Source organism: Fulmarus glacialis, unplaced genomic scaffold (genome assembly GCF_000690835.1).
Source record: "Fulmarus glacialis isolate BGI_N327 unplaced genomic scaffold, ASM69083v1 scaffold22236, whole genome shotgun sequence".
NCBI lineage: Eukaryota > Metazoa > Chordata > Aves > Procellariiformes > Procellariidae > Fulmarus > Fulmarus glacialis.
The window spans coordinates 8,673-25,398 of NW_009217801.1; the positions used below are offsets into that span (position 1 = coordinate 8,673).

Below are 16,726 nucleotides of genomic sequence, written 5' to 3' on the forward strand. Positions count from 1 at the left end.
CTGGCCTCCTCACTTTTTCATACGCCTGCTTCTTAAAGAATTGAGCTCTCCAGTGAGCTGTGGGAGCGCAAGTTTAATCAAATAAAAGCATTATGTTTGTGCCAGATCCTACACAAATCAGTGGCAGTTTTGCTCGATGCTGATACTGGGACACCAGAAATTCTTGGAGATGCAGGGGAGAAAACTCTTTGGGATTACCTCAAAGCTAGAATGACAAGCTGTGGAATCCTATTGCTTGAGCTGCAGTCAGCTTTTTCTTGAAGAGTACTTCATATCTTGCTTAGATTGACAGTAAAAAGGCAAAAGTATGGCACTCTAGTGCCTCATTTCTCCTGTAGCTGTGAGCCCTCACACAGGAGTCAGATTTCTGTCACTAGCTTAGCTGTCTAGCAGGACCTGGTTGGTTTTCTTTAGCTGCAGGGCATCTTGTGAAGCCTCTAAGCTATTCCCTCGATAATCCTGTTCTGTCTTCTGATAACCGCAAAAACAAGTAAGTGGCACCAGCAGCATTTCTATTTCTCATTGAGGCACCTTTTCCCAAGGCACAGTGTTTTGAGAAGCTACACCTATCCTCTCGCTGAAAGCAATGTTCTAATGTTTGGTTAGCTCTGCAGGAGCTATCAACAGTAATGCAGGTATGCACATAAATAGGGCAGGGAAGATAAGCCAGGCAGCTTGTTTACTCTGTATCCAGTTTATCCTTTGAATGAAGGCTAAGTCTAAGCTTTTCACCACAAAAATCTCTAGGCCAATGCAGCCAAAACAATGGGATTAAGTAGCTAAACTACTTCTCACATCTCTCTCTCAATAGGAAGAGTTTTTGATGGATTACTTTAGAGGCTTTGGGCTTTTCTTCTTAATACCTTGCCCAGTTAGTTCGCCTATGAAACTGCCACGTAGATCTTAGGTTTTAAAAGCAGTGGTTTACCTTGCCATTCTACAAGATACCTTGTATATATCTTGCCCTTCTCTTTTCTGATACCTGAGGACCTTCTCCACATGTTTTCTCTCCTTATAGGGCTGCTTTTTCAGGAAGTTGGTCATGTCTTTCAGGACCATATAATCATGTTTAAAAGTGATTTGACTAAAGAGAAAGGACACCAGGGAGCCCATTTCCATATTTGCTGCTGATAAACTAGTCAGTAGAAGAGTTGGATTTTTCCATCAGAGTTATAGGTGTTTGATATGCTTGCCTCCTCCCCAGTTACTAATAGAGATGCACATGCTTGTTAACTCATTCCAAACAGAGTCCCTAAGGTCAAGCTCCTTTCTGTGGGTACCTGCATATGCAGTGGCACAAGCAGTCCCCACAGTGGTTCTTGCAGAGTTTATTCTAAAAAGACAGAAGAAATAACAAACATTCATGCAGACAGTATAGCTACTCCAAGAATCCAGTTGCACCTTTGACAACAGCTTGCTGTTCAGTCCTCCAAAAGACCAAAGTACTCAAGAGCTCAAGATAAGGTAGGAATCAGGAACAGCTTTAGTCATGGACACTACATGTATTACATAAAATGCCTCTCACACATTTGTTGAGCAAGAGAATTTGTCTTGCAGAATTCTCACATCAACATTTGGAGTACTGCACCATAAATAACTTAAAATCCTTAATAACAGATATCTGCAGCAGAGCACTACAGCTTCTGGCTATCAAAGAATAATCAAAATCCCAAATCATACCAATCATAAGCCCTCCAAGCACTGAAGAAGCTAACACAATGTCAAGCAGAGTTTGCTTTCTTAAGGAACTGTAAGGCAAATAGTTCTTTACAAGCCTCAGTTGACAACCAGTACTTCCAAAAAGAGAAAGCAGTGAAAGATAAACAACTAACCACAGACAGACACTGCTGGCATACAGCACCATGCTGTTCCCAAGAACTTCACTGTCAGGCAGGAAGCTCTGGTATACGTGAGACTCCATTTTAACAAAGTCAAAAGTTGCACCAGCCAGAAACTTCAAGAACACAGTCACAGCCTTGAGAAAACAGGACTCTTCCTTCCACAGGTGGTATTAATACTCATCAGGAGAGCTGCAGACATGAGTGGCAGTCACTGCTGGCCTATAGAAACCCCAAGTAGCTAATGATCATTGCTGTTCTCTGGACCTAGGAATTCTGCATCACCTGTGGTGCCCCCAGGTGCCCTCTCTGGGTATTCAGGACTCCTTTCCAGATCGCCAGTAGTAACCCAGTGGCAGGTTTCATTGCTCTCATGGTCCAAAACATCCAAAGTAGCTAGGGGCTACAGCCAAGTAGCATGCAGAGGGCAACCTGGAGGCTGGACTGTAAGCCTTGGTATCTCAGAAAGAGTGCAAACATACAATATGGAGAAGGTACTGGAGAGGAAATGCTGGAGGCCCAACAAGGGAAAATGTGGAGCAGAGAAGGATCAGCCTTTTACTGAGGAAAGAGAGCCCTTCTCAACATTATCAAGAGTAGGTGCTGAGACAGAAACGAACTCAATAATGTGATAGGCCTAACAGTGGTATCCAGGCAAATAGGGCACTACAGAGTGGCACTACTGACCATCTCTATTCACATTTGGTCATAGTGATATGCTGAGTATCTGGCAAGTTCTGTTTAAGAGACCTTTTGTTGAAGGGTATCAATTCCAGGAAGAACAAACTTCTTCCTGAAAGCAGGTGTTCAAATATGAAACTTCATGGAGTTGCCAGTGAGCACATAAATAACACATTTTGAAATGTGGAAGAATGAGCAACATTTAATTGCACAACTCCAGTCGGGAACAAGAAATTACATAAATTCCCAAGGCTCCTATTCTTACGGCATTTCCCGAGAAACATGACGTCAGTATATTGAGCACATCCTTGTTTTCTTTCAGAATGCAGAAGGCTTTTAGAAGTGGCTGAAGAGACTGCTAGAGATATGACATAGATAATGTCACTTTCCTAGTGACATTAGTGGAAGTTGTGTCCATTCATAACATGTTTAACATTCATTACAAAAAAAAGCAATGAATAAAAAACAGGGGGGGTTTCCTTGCTGCTGAGCCTGGCTGCAGAACGGCTCTTTTACTTCATTCAGTTCATGTACTGAGAGTGGCCACTACGCCAGCTGAGTTGGAGTCAGATTTTTTTTGCTGAGAGCAGAGATGAGAAATCTCAACTTCTCCCTGAGGATGTACGTGGTCCATCAGGCAATGATGGAGATGAGTTTTGTTTCACATTCTTGGTACGGCAACAAAGATGACATTAAACCTAGCATATTTTACCTGTCCTTTTGAAAAGAATGGCTATTTGAACACAGGACTACGGGACCTGCTGACTGAAATAGAAGCTGGATTTTTATGTTGCTACTGTATGTCTGGTTTTCAATGGTAAACCAAGCAGTATGAAGAACTGTGTATTTGTGCTAGTAAATAAGTTTTTTCAGATGTAATTCTGATGAGGAGAGGAGTTCAACACAAGAAAAGCTCTGGCCTCTTCCTTTGGCTTAGCAGAGGTACCTGGACCTAGTTCAGGTTTCTTTTTTGTTTTATTTGTGGTACAAGTAACCTGTGGAGATGTCCTCAGCCTGCAAAATTTTCATCCAAATTCCATTTTAATCCAGTAACTCTGATTCACAGTATTGCGTTTGGAATAATTTCTGATTTTAAACTGCACACCAAGTGTTCATTTTAAACTCCAAAATTTAACTGAGAAATTGGCCCAGACTAGCATGATGACATCTGAGTCTTCTTTCCTGAGGAGTTTAATTCTGTGAGCCCTGCTATCTCCAAGAAATTTATAGATGTCACAGGCTAGGTACACTAATGCAGCAAGTTTGGAGTCTTTTTATGAGTTTTTGACATGGGTTTCTTTGATGATGCCAGTATACAAAATGACTTGGACATCTGGGGTTGAAGCATGTCTAATTCTTTAGTTACAAAGGTGAGATCCATTTCTTGGCCAATTTTCGTATCTGTGAGATACACCTTAAAGCAAAAGAAATGTCAGCATTAAGAGAAGGTCAACTTTGCTAAAATATGTACACTTTGTCCTCTAAACGTTTTATCTGTAGGACTATCGACTTCTAAATTTTTTTCCTAAGTTGCCTTCTCTGTTTCTTAGAAAATTTGCCACTGTGTGCCCAATTTAAAGACATTATTGAGTTTCCCTAAAAATACTGACAGGCAAGTTGTAGTACCCAGGATTTGATTGTGGACATATGGTTAGTAACGAGATTCTAATTAGATTTTGATACTTAAGCCTGGTGTGAGAAGGGTCAGTGTCTTAATCGTGTTAGACTTTGAAGAGATTACAGGAGTGACTTTTTCCTCCTTACAGACTCTGCACAAAGAGCTGCCTCTCTTTAACAAGATTACGACACTAAATGCAACTTGATAAATGTTGATGCATTATGCTGTATTAGCTGTAAAACCACACACAGAAATTTATTCATTTTGTAACCCCACAGCACTGAATTGCAATATGAAAAAGGGTACCCCACACATACACCTACGAGAATAAACTCCTGGCATACTCACAAATGTCCAATTAAACAAGCACTGTGAATTCTAACAGGATTTGTTCTCTCTGCAGACTTCACTGACAGAGGCGAATTAACACAGAAATAAGACTGTCTCTAACTTAAGTCTCCCAGTAAGTTTTCTTTGACTTACTACTTCTGTGTAGATCAGAAATAATAGTAAAGAGCATCTCTGTCACTTCTACTGTCATTTTTGTTCTAACTTCATGCAGAATGAGGGTTTTGGGAAAATGAACACCACTCCTGGTATTAGAGGAAAGATAAAGGGGAGGGAAAGTGTTGGGGTATAAATTCATGGCCTTAGAGGGCATGTGGTCTAAAACTTATCACTTGGCATTCTCATCTCACATACTTATCCTTCCTCCACCTCCTCTCCAACAAGTACTAGTCTTTACAGCCATGAGACACATTTCAAGTAACTAGATCTGTCTTACGCAGTTTTCAACAGCAATAGCGCTTATTTATGTACATTAAAAATTGACACGTGCCTTAGATCAGAAGCTGTACCTTGAATTAATCTTCCTGATTTTGCATATCAGTTTACATCCACGGGGGTCAATGACCCTTCAAAGTGAAAGAACTCCAACTGTTACAGAAAGAATAACCTGCCTTCTCCAAAGCCGCCATTCTGGGCTGCCATTGTACCCAAGGTACAGCCTATACAGGAAGCCAGAAGGAATTCTGTGTATGAGACGGCAGAAGATGCAAACATCAGAATCGGATTTAGTCATATTAGGATGTAGCCATACTGACTTTCAAGACAATGTTATGTACTCTCAGTATGCATTCTTAAGATGTACGACCTGATTGTACAGATGCTGAGGTGAAACACTTCTGTTTTACCCAATTATGTGGATTTTATGCCAGTTTCCATTCATTACTGACACAACAGCTGGCAGAAAGAAAAAAGTAGATGAAGCGAGTGTTCTGTCCCCAAACATAAGGAGTAAATCATGCCTGTTTAAAAGAAGTCGTTTTTAAAATCTGAGGAAAAAAATACATTGTAGAACCATGCACCACTGTGGGAACAATATAACTGCTAAGCTTTGCTCAGCAGAATCTTACACAGCTTTAGCTTTAGTGTGTGAAAAACAGGGCACGGGAGTTAAAACTGAATGCACCTAAGAGACAGGCTGGAGTAAAGCTCATCTGCTTTTTATTTGCAGTATGTTCATTTTAGTTAGCTGGCCTGGCTGACCGCTTCAGTAAGCTCTTTTGAGGTGAGAAATATCTCCATAAATGCAGGCAAGTTGTTGAAAGTGGTAATGAGTGGAGCCCAACCAAACACACTTTTATGAAAAACAGAGCTGAAGCCACTCTGGCAAGAGAAGAGTTGTGCTAGTTTAAAGTCCATAAACAAGAAACAGGACCATGCTTCACCCCTAGCACAGCTGGCCTCTGAGGGAGCTAATTGTACTTGTCCTTGAAAGAGAAAAGAGCAGATACGCCACAAAGAGTTATATTGTGGGAACAGCTTGTATGGACTCTGGTGAAGGACATGAAAGGGGCCAACTGAAAATACATTCAGCCCTGATTGTAGCCAGCTTATTTTGATGGGGACTATTTACATATTCCATTTAGATCTTTAATATTTCTGTGGTTAATTTCTTCTTTTTTTTAAAGCATCAGCAATTGATTCCGTATTAACTGGTTTTTTTTAATCTAATGGAAAGCAAATCAAGGTATTTAATCATAGCTGTAAATTTAAAAGCAGAACAAAATTAGGAAATTGTTTCAGATGTGTAACAAGAAAATCCTATGTATTCGGCTATATAAAGCAGGCAAAGTACTACATTCGTATGACTTGCTACCTTGTTACCTATATTAAGTCTTGAATTTAGAATTTATGCCTCTCAATTTTAAGCTGTAATTCTTAAAATCCTTGCTGTTTCTTGCAGATTGAGAGCGGCTCTTCTGTAGGATTAGTAACTGCCTGACATTTGAAAGACCCAACCAAAAATGAACTACCACAAACAGATTATTAGAAACTGAGGAGCAATAATCAAGATCGGTTCATAAGCTTATTGACTTTGGGTTCTTTATTTCTTTTTCTATTTCTACAAACTGTTTTTTCATTCACATGCTCTGCTGGCTGCTGGCTTTGCCTCTTGTTGATGCACAGAGGGCTAAGTTGTCAGGGACTACACATCTTAGCATTGACAACATCATATACGACACCGTACACAACTGCCCAATATAAGTCACAGTCTGTACAATAGATACAGATACTCTTGTTTTAAATCACATAGAAAACGGCATTTGTTGAGAGAGGCTCACTTCACCTCTTATGTTTCAGTTTGCTGAGGAGAAGAGCTTTTCAAAGGTACCACTTTTTGAAACTTAAAAGTCTGGGTCGGGTTGGAAAGAAGAACTTGCCTTCACTCAGATTCACTGCCCTGACCTCCTGCAGAAGTGCCAAGGACAGGCCAACCCCATCTTACAAAAATATGAAGCTGGTGTTTCTCTTGAACCCTGCAGCTAAGAGTGTATGTGGCACGTTCCCTACGCCGTGACAACTATGGTTCAAATCCTGCAAATACTTTACTGTATTCGAACCTTGGAGATTGCCTTATGTCTGGAGGTGTACGGACGATATTGTGTCCTCCTGGCAGTGGTATTTTATTGGAAAGAGAAGAAGCTACATCAAGAGGACATCTCCCATCTTGGAGCTGGCAGGCAAAATACGTGGTGAATTGTCTACTTTGGTTCTTCTTAGAAAGCATCATTTTATGAGGACTGACTTTGCCAGACATTTAACTTTTATCTCACATCCAATGCTGCAGTTTAAAGAGGAGTTTAAATGGGCATAACTTGTCACTGCTGCCAAAAGGCATGGTCCCATCCCATTGCTACATGGCTGTATGACTGCTTGTGCCAGCACAAAATGGGCAGAGGTAGAAGACAGAAGAAGCAGCAGGAGAGGGCAGGCAGGACTGCCTCCAGAAGCAGTAGCAAGCTGTGGCAGTTCAAAACCTTTCATGAAATTCCCTAGATTTGAGCTGAGCGGAACGTTGAGCAACAATTAGATGGTTATATGCATATCTGACAGCAGAAACACAGGCACCTCCTGGGTTGGGTGAAAGGAAACAGATGAATAGTATCCAAGCATTGGATATTTATGCATCAAAATGGTAGCTTGCTGCTTTCATCTCCCTGTTGAAGCTAACCCAGAATATCCTGTCATAGATCCTGATTGCCTTCACTTAGAAAATTAGTGGCCCAGCTGGTTTTTTCCTCTTCTGTAAAAATACTTTGGTGAGATAGATCAATTTTTGTTTTACTTATTTAATAATGGATGAGATTCATGCAGCATACAGTCTCATCCTCTCCCCCTTACATTTCTTTTAACGTCATAGAATCACTGTCCTACTTGCATGACACAGACCTCTAGAAGGTTGAGACCTCTGCCTGAGGCCTCTAACTTTGTTACTAACCCGTTAGCAATGCCGTCTCTGTGGGCCATGGACACATCCTGCCACATTTCTGTTTCAGTAGTGACATCTATATTATTGACATTGCCAGGGAGTAGCAGAAATCATTGCAAGCTGGAGAGCCTCAGACCTCATTGTGTCAAGTACTGACAGCTATGTTGGGAGTCCCACGAGATGGTGCAGAGAAGTGAAAGAGAACTTCAGACAAAGCCCTGTGCAGAGGTAAGTTAGGGACACCTCCCATTGCCACTCAGCACTAGCCAGGTACCCCTTTACTTTTGAAATTGTCTTGTTTGCTCAGCCTTTCACCCATTTCTCAGCTCAGATTTAGCCCATCACACATAGTAAGTGCACTGGCTGCCTAGCACTTCTTGAAGCACTAGGACAGGCTTGCTTCAGGGCCTGACAGAAGAAATGACCATCAGGCCTGCCAGGAATAAGCAGTATCTGCCTGGCTGGCAGGCGCCTTCCCTAGCTAGAGGAAGAGACGTGCCCTTATGACACTTTGCCCAACAGCGAGAGGCCTGCCTGCATTATTTTAAGGGTGGAGAGAGATGTTTGGACAGAAGTTGCCAACCATAGACTCCATTTTAGTCGATTGTCCACTGGCAGGGCACGTTCTGTTTCAAAGGCTGCCTAAGCTTGGAATATAGAGTGTGACTATGATGGGAAATTTTCTTCAAAAACCCGTCACCTCCTGGACTGCACTGTAGTTCTGACTGCTGCTGTCTGACGTGGCAAATCCAGAGCGATGTGGTACCTCTCCCCAGGGGAAAGCGGCACTTTGTTTTGGCAGCATCTGCCTACAGACCTGGGCCAGTGGCTATGCAGAGGGATAATTACTCCAGAACGGAATGAGAACTTTTGACCTCCAGAGCGCAGCACGAGGCAGTTTTTCCTTTCCCAAGGGAACTACTGAAGAAGCAAACATTATTATGGATGACGCAGATGAGAAAATGAGAAATGGGGACGGGGGAGGAGGATGTATTGTTTAAATGGAAATTTTTTAATTTATCACGTTTCATTTCCTATCGGTGCATCTAGAACTCAAAGAAGTACTGTTTAGATGAATAGCATGAAAAATTACCGCTCCAGCTGGATTTCCAAGTAATCTGGGTAACTGCTGTGGCACGTCACGCCCAGGGAAGCCCCAGAGGAGGCAGCCTGGTGCCCTCTGGTGGGGTTCAGTGGCTAAGGCGGAACGCGTCTGACGTGAGGGGAGCCACACACGGCTCCTCACAGAAAGTGAGACAGCCTTTTGATTGCCGGTGGTTTTGGTTGCGAGTTTTCTGGAGGTGGAAGTTAAAGCAAAGTGACATCTTTGTGCTACAGCAGGATTTTTTTTAATAACTCACTAATTATTAAAACTATACCATAGAGGTTTTAAGCGTAATTCTCTATACCCGTATACAAAGAGCTTAAATCGACTATGTCATGTTGTATTTTAATTGCAATGCTCTCATCTCCTTACCAAAAAAAAGGTTTTAGAGTAGGGACAGGAATGGAAGATGACAATTCGGTTACCCTCACAGAAGCTGACTCAACTAGAAATTACTTTTCCATTGATGTTTTTCTTACATGACTTTTTCCATGCTACTTCCAGTTTTCACTGACATCCGCCCCTAGACTCTGCACTTCAACGTAAGCCAAGTCTCACAGGAACTTATTTTGAACCTTCTCTATATAGAGATGTCTCACATAATTAGAGCTTATTAAATCCTTAGGGTCCACACAATGCTGAATTAGGGTTTTTTTTAATCCACATTGCATAGAATAACCTCTGAAAACCTAACCTAATGTATCTGTAAGGATATTCACTCGGTTGGTTTGATGTTAAAAATATTAATAAAGCCACAAACAGGTTACTTGGCTCAGGTAATAGATGGCACCGAAATCCTTTGTGAGGTGGAGTTGTGTCATCCAAATGCATAAAAATTCCTAAGGAGTAAGAGGCTATATTTCTCAGCATGTTTATGTTAGAAGTTTACATTTGGTAAAAGAAAGTTAGTATCTCATAGTTAGACCTACCAAAGTCTGAGGAATAAAGTTTTCATAAACTTTTTATATTAGTCCTGTAAAAGAATGCTTGCAAATAGGTGTTAACTATCATGATTGCTGTACACTTGCATACTACTACTTAGGCCTCTGACGAATGTAAAAATGATCTCTCTACAAATAGCACACTATTTACGAATAAGCAAGCTTTATTATTTCCATTGGTTTTAAAATGTGAGTGAAATGAATTTTGGTTTTCAAAACCGAAAAAGCAAAACTGTTGTTAAAAAAAATAAAATAAAAAATACCCAGTAGAGAGCGCACTCTAAGAGTTGTTTCCTGGCTGTTGTCTTGCAGGGATCTTGCATGCACTAATACCATCCTGCTCCCATCAGGTATGTCCTATTTCACAGAGAGAACAAACTTAGGCTTTAAGCAAAAAACCTCTTTTAACAAGCGTTTTTTTATTATGTTATTCTTATTCAGGATAAAAGCCTAGATAGTTTCTCAGATTTTTGTCACACAGACAAATTGGTCATGCTATTATCAGTGAAACAACCAGAAGTACTATCCCAAGAGGGTTGACAGAACTAATATACCAACTAGCAAGAGCACATGGGTCAGAGAAATGTGTCAATCCCCACCTTTCTTCCCGTACTACTAATCCATCCCATAGAGGTTAGCTCACACTTGTCCCTTGTTTGGGATTACTGCTTTCCCAGACAGCCGGACATCTTGAGGGAGTACCAGCTTGTGCGTGTTTCACAGTCTACAGGTATACGGAGTTCTACCTGGCTATTGCATATGGTAGTAACTCCAGACCCAGGAGCATTTACTCACTTAGACACACCACCAGGCTGCTTTAAAGTCTAAGATGGCACCTCCACAGTGCAGTACTTGCGGCGTATGGGGAGCACAGACACCTCTCCACCACCTCCCCCTCACAGTGGATCCACCGATGCTGATGCGCCGCAGTCAGATGACAGCAGTTCTGCGCAGGGAAGGACAGACGGGGTCTTCCTAGGTAATTCACCATAGCACACAGAACAGAGAGGTTCAAAGTGTATGCAACATTTTATTGAAAAAATACGAATGTTCTGTACATAAAGTACAACTCAATGGGGCTTGATAAAATCTCCAGAGACTTATTGGTTAATACAGGTCTTCTTTTCTTCTTTTTCCTCTAAGGGTATAAAGCATACAATGAAGCAGCAGGTCCCCTGTACTTGTGCAAGTGCAATCCCATCGCTGTGCGTGCAGCATAGCACCTGGCTCTACACACGGGACTCCAACATGCTCAATGTACTTTGATGGATGGTCTGCAAGAAATTTAAAGCATGGAAGAACTGCACAGGACTGGTCCTTCAATCCACTGATGATTCAAAATTTATTGTGAGATCTCTGTTATCCTAAACAGTCTGCATCTGCGTATCCAATATTTCTGACAAATAAATACAAAAATAAATAGGGATCTGGCCTCACAGAACCTCAAGTCTAAGAAGCAACACAATTTGTAGCAAGCTACATACATCATTTCAACTGTATCAACATAATTTATTTAAATCTCTATCAATAAATGTATTAAAAGTATAAATTCTTATCCAATACTGAGAGTTTAGTTCTGGAAATAAACCCAGAAAAACAAAGCTTTTTCAGTCCCCTCTTACAATTTAGTGTGCTCTTAGAAAATGCTTTATAGCTGAACTTCAGCAGAAACTAGCTGCTATATAATGTAATTCTATCCCCCAAACCTAATATAAAAAGCTTTTAAAATCTTTTTACAGTAACTGGCTTTCATGTCCTAACTTTACATACAGTTACTAAAAATACTGCACACAGCAGTGCTGACTAAAAATAGGTTTAGTGTTAAAACTACATGCACAAATGCTGGAGTACCAAAGCAGAAACTGAATAATGCGGCAGCTTCACAATTAACTTATGTTGCTAATTGGATGGTGTAACAATACTGCAATCCCAAAAGATATGTAAGTTGCAAATGGAAAGACAATGAATAGGACTGGATGAGGAGAAAGTTAGGCAAAAAACCTTTTTTTCTTCTCCATTTAAGACTGGAATGTCTGTTATCGCCAAGAAGGTAAATGTAGACCAGCGTTAGAAGCTTGTACTAAATCAGGAGTAAATTGTGATGACTTCTCGGCCACCGCCTCTAACAAGTAATACTCTCTCCAGACCCTCAGTCAAGACTTCAAGAAACTCCATGTCTGTTTCGGTGAAGTTAAGGACAAAAGAAGCATCAAAACCAAAGCACACAGTGATTAGTCTCTGTATTGGGTTTATGTGGCAAGGTTTTGGTAGCGGGGAGGCTGCAGGGGCATCCTCTGTGAGACAAGACCAGGGGCTGCCCCCATGTAGGACAGAGACAGTTTCAGCCGGCTCCAAAATGAACCCGTCACTGCCCAAAGCTGAGCCCGTCAGTGACGCTGGCAGCACCAGGTTACACAGTCACACTCCCTCCCAGCCGCTCTCCATGAATATTGAGTATTTTTCAGTCACAGTGGCTCAGCCTCTCCAGGGAAGGGTGAAGGAATAAGCATCCTCCCCCATAACTTCAAGTTTAAAATCTCTCCTGAGCTGTAGTAGCTGTGGTTGAAACCCCCTTATGCTAAGAGGAATGTTTTTATCCTTTCTTTGGCCAGCACAATGTTGTGAAACATGCTGCTACTACTACTACTCTTATCTAGATTTAGGAGAAAACAATCATTTGGTCTGTGATTTGTGACTTGTGACAAACATCTTTTGGCACAGGCCAGTGAAAGGCTTGCTAATTTAATGGTACAAACCAAGGCTGAAGAGCAGCTGTGGACAGAGTGCCAACAGGCTCACCAAATCACAACCCTCAGCTCTGGTCTTGCTTAGAGGCATGGTGCAGGTACCCCTCTAAGGGCCTAAATACTGTGGGTTTGAATTTTAATCTTACCAGAGCATCGCACTTGGAGCTAAGCTCCTGAATTCTGATGTGTGAGCTATGCCTGAGATACGCCCTCTCCTTCAGGACTTGCTGTTCACTCGAGTTCAGACATTGCCCTGCCCAGAGTGCTGGCTGCTGTGAATGCCTTCTTAAACATCTGCTACATCCACTATTGAGAATTAAATTAAATAAATGTAATTTAATTTAATTTAATAAATACATAAATTATATCAAGTAAGAATTTAGACAAGACTGATTTCAAACCTACAAGGCTTCCAGAGCAACCAGTGGCAACTTATACCTTAAGCAATTACTACATAACAGCCACAAACCAGTACCCTCCACGCAGTGGACACTGTCGCATACTACAGCTTGACAGCGTTCGTGCCAAAATGAATTCAGGAGCACACATTAAAGGAAGATCTCCTACGTGGACCAGGCCTTGCCTGAAAGGATACAGTTTTCATCACCATCAGTATTCTTTGGAGGACCAGGCATGTTGAGGAGAACAAGTCTGGCATCATGGGATCTATTTACAATAACTTCATTTAGCTTCACTGCTGTGTGCATTCTTCGGACATTAGACTGGTTCCTGTAGAAGAAGCACATTCAGACTTACTGTTAGAAACATGCCTCTGAAAACAGAATTATTAAAAAGGCCCTTAAAAGCATACCTTAAATCTCCTAAACACCCTGTTAAATGCCAACTCAACACACAGTAAAATTTTTCAAACTTAATGATGAAGATACAAAAGAGATTTCAGAGAGTTCTTCAGGTACTGCTAGTCCATCGGTTTTAAGATCCCTGGAGTGAAGTCTCCAGTATACAAAGTTACATTGCTCTTCAAGAAGCGTATTTTATAAAGATGATTTACAGTCTTGCATAAGAAGTTAAAACGCATTTGCACAAGGGGACATGCTCTTTGACTGTGGACACTTGTGACTGCAGAGCCTTCCCTTCTGGCAGCCCTCTCCAGATGCCCTCCCTCCCATGGCAGCACAGACCATGCACCTCTCCGGACTCAGCACCAGAAAACTCCTTCTCAGACACCCGTCAGAACCGAGTAGGGGACTGGCACCGTTGCGCTCAGTCCACTTCCCATGAGTACACTTGTCTTTTTGTTGAACAGCAGTTGACATCTCCAGAGAAAGCCTAGTTTCCTACAGATTCGTAGGCTGGAACACAGCCTACAAATGGCTGGATGTATGCCTGCTTATGGGGCTTTTCTGGTGTATAATAAGGATTTTAACCTTTCCTTCAGTTGGAAACTAATCAACCTCTCTGCCTGGCTATTTGCAAGAAAAACTTACGACCCAAGTATCTTTAAAATCTCAATCATGCTTTCAAATTTGAGTAGCCACTTGGTTCAGAAGTTATGGGAGAGAAGGGAATAGATGCAGCATGATCTCATAAGCCTCTGCTGCTTAAGAATCCAGGCTGAGAGAGGTAACAGGATTAATTATTCAGAATATGTCATGACAAAATAACATCAATTCATGCAGTAACAGAACTGGGAGTTTGAGCCAGGGTATGTTTCCTTCCTACAGGAAATCAACCATTATTTTGATAAGGTAAAAGGAAAAACAATACAGAAATAGACTTATCAAAGGGAGAATATATTTGCAGCTTTGAGGATTTTCCACTTGTTTTTTTCTTTATTTTAATATATTAAAATGTAGAAACAAATCAAATATGAGTCTGTAGTTTTGTTAATTCAGCTTTACATGTTATGAGTGAAAGTCTTTAGTAACCTTGCTGCTCTTCTAAATACTTAGGTTTGTGAAGAAGTATTTCATATATACAGAAAATAGAAGATGCAATGGTAAGAATAATTTGTATTGTACTAACAACACAACTTACCCACTTTGAATTACCTCTCTGTTATTTCACGTTCTTATTTAGTTTAGAGCAAGGACACCCCCTGTCTTCATGACATCAGCTTCGGAAAACCAGGGACAACACAGAGGCCAGATTATGTTTACAGGAAGTGAGGAGGAAACCAGCACCAGAAACAATATACTGTTATTAACTACGTATGGTTTTGGAAGTGTAATGGAAAACTAAAGGTTTGGTATTCTCTAGTGACATTTAAAATTGGCCTCTCCCCAGTGATTTGAAGGTTTGTTTAGTGTCCAGAAGCTGCCAGAAATAACATCATAGCAGTGTCATGGAATGAGAGCCTCTCTAAATGAGTAATGTTTCCCACTTCTTGTGTCACACACTGCTTAAGAAAATAAGTTCAGACCTGTAATTGTTTTCTATCCTGACTTAGTGAGAACAGCTCCTGTAGTTTATTACACGCTATTTATAATGATACTTAGCTTAAGTGGCTAATCCTGCTCCCTTCAAAAACATTGCTAAGACTGCTCAACTCTAACTCCTTTTCTTTTCTTCCATAATTACATATAGCTTTTCTGCTTTTAGTTGAGAAAACGAAGTCTTCCCTCTCAACCATCTTAATGTACTTCTAAGTTAAATAACAAACTTACAAGTTTTCCCACTCTCTGAAAGCATGGAAGAGGAAAAAGTACAGGTAGTTAACACCAAATTCAGCAGATTTTCTACAGTATATAAACTACGTATGATTCATCCTAAACCAGATTTGAATTCTCACTGATTTATTAGGAAGAAAAATCTGGAACTTTGCCAAGTATGCAAAGCTGACTGAGTGAACGCTTTGTGTAAGATGTAGTACATCAAAGAGGTCACAGGAGATTCACATGTTTTTATACAAAGCCACAAATAGAGCTTTACGTGTAGCTATTCAAGGGGCACGCACATGGTAATACTAAGGCTGTTGTTACATGCCAGTGCTCCTTCAACAGCAAGTCTGTCTTAGAAGGTTTTATCACACACATATTCTATTCACAGTCATTCACCACCATCTCCATAGCTTCTTCCTTGCTGCGTTAAACATCCGCGCTACACATTAGATAGTGAAATTATCGGTCCTTTTTTTTTTAATTCTGATTAGATCAGGGAAATTATCAGTCTGGTTTTTAATTGTGTGTTTTGTTGAGGTATTTGGGAGACAGGAGAAAAGTTGTTATAGGATTTAACAGCTCCAATTTAGAATTTGACTATACCAAGTAAAATGTTGAGGGATGTGTGCCACATTTTATTTGTTAGAGATTTCTCAGGAGGCTAACTGCTGTGTTTTCAGTAGTCAGGTCTCAATGTTTATTGCGCAAGTCTAAACGAAGGATTAGGAGACAAAAGACAATAAAAGCACACCACATCTAGAATTTCAGGAGGTGCAAGCTGTTGACTTAGACAAGACTCACGGCTTAATGCTGATGAGATCTCTAAAGCTTCCCACAGCACTGCCTCGGTTCCGCTTCTCAGCGTCACATTTCTCTTTAGTCCAGGTCATCTGGATGTTCTCAGGAACGGGGTCTCCCTCATCTTCTTCATCTGAGTAGAGGCTCTCCAGTCGTGCTATTGAATGTCTGTCCTTTACCAGCTGAGCCTAGAGGGCACATGAATGACAAGGTGAACTCAGAGACTAATTTTCTGGTTCTGTTTAAGCAATTAAAGACTTTTTGTTCCATTGTATCCTTTATTTTGTACAGTCACATTTAGCATTTAGAACAGCTCTCATACCATGCATCTGCCCTAGACAATAATCTTACATACCAAACTGACTTTAAACAGTTTTGATGGGTGCAAGCCGTGCAGAATTTGGACTAACAGAGGCCTGTACCTATACAAGAAAAAAAGACAGTCTAGCTCACAACATGACATGGTCTGAAAAAATGGACAAGTCTGACTCAAAACTGACAACAAAAAAAAGTTGGACAAACACAGGCAGAAAAATTAGATCATCGGCACCTTTCATAGCTACGTGTCCTAACAATCCAAACTGGAATGAAATCTTCAGCAG

The 16,726-nt window shown here is 40.9% G+C and overlaps 1 protein-coding gene across 1 annotated transcript in view; it reads right to left on the reverse strand.

Annotated features, from left to right (window-relative positions):
* Window positions 1-10,968: 10,968 nt before the first annotated feature.
* The window catches only part of SLC12A4 (solute carrier family 12 (potassium/chloride transporter), member 4), a 34,075-nt gene continuing 28,317 nt past the window's right edge, over window positions 10,969-16,726 (reverse strand). The window contains exons 22-24 of the mRNA XM_009579824.1: window positions 16,128-16,312; window positions 13,301-13,434; window positions 10,969-12,135 (exon numbers count right to left, since the gene is read on the reverse strand). Of these exons, the coding sequence (XP_009578119.1) occupies window positions 12,044-12,135; window positions 13,301-13,434; window positions 16,128-16,312 (411 nt within the window). The 3' untranslated portion in view covers window positions 10,969-12,043. The remainder of the gene's footprint in view (window positions 12,136-13,300; window positions 13,435-16,127; window positions 16,313-16,726) is intronic.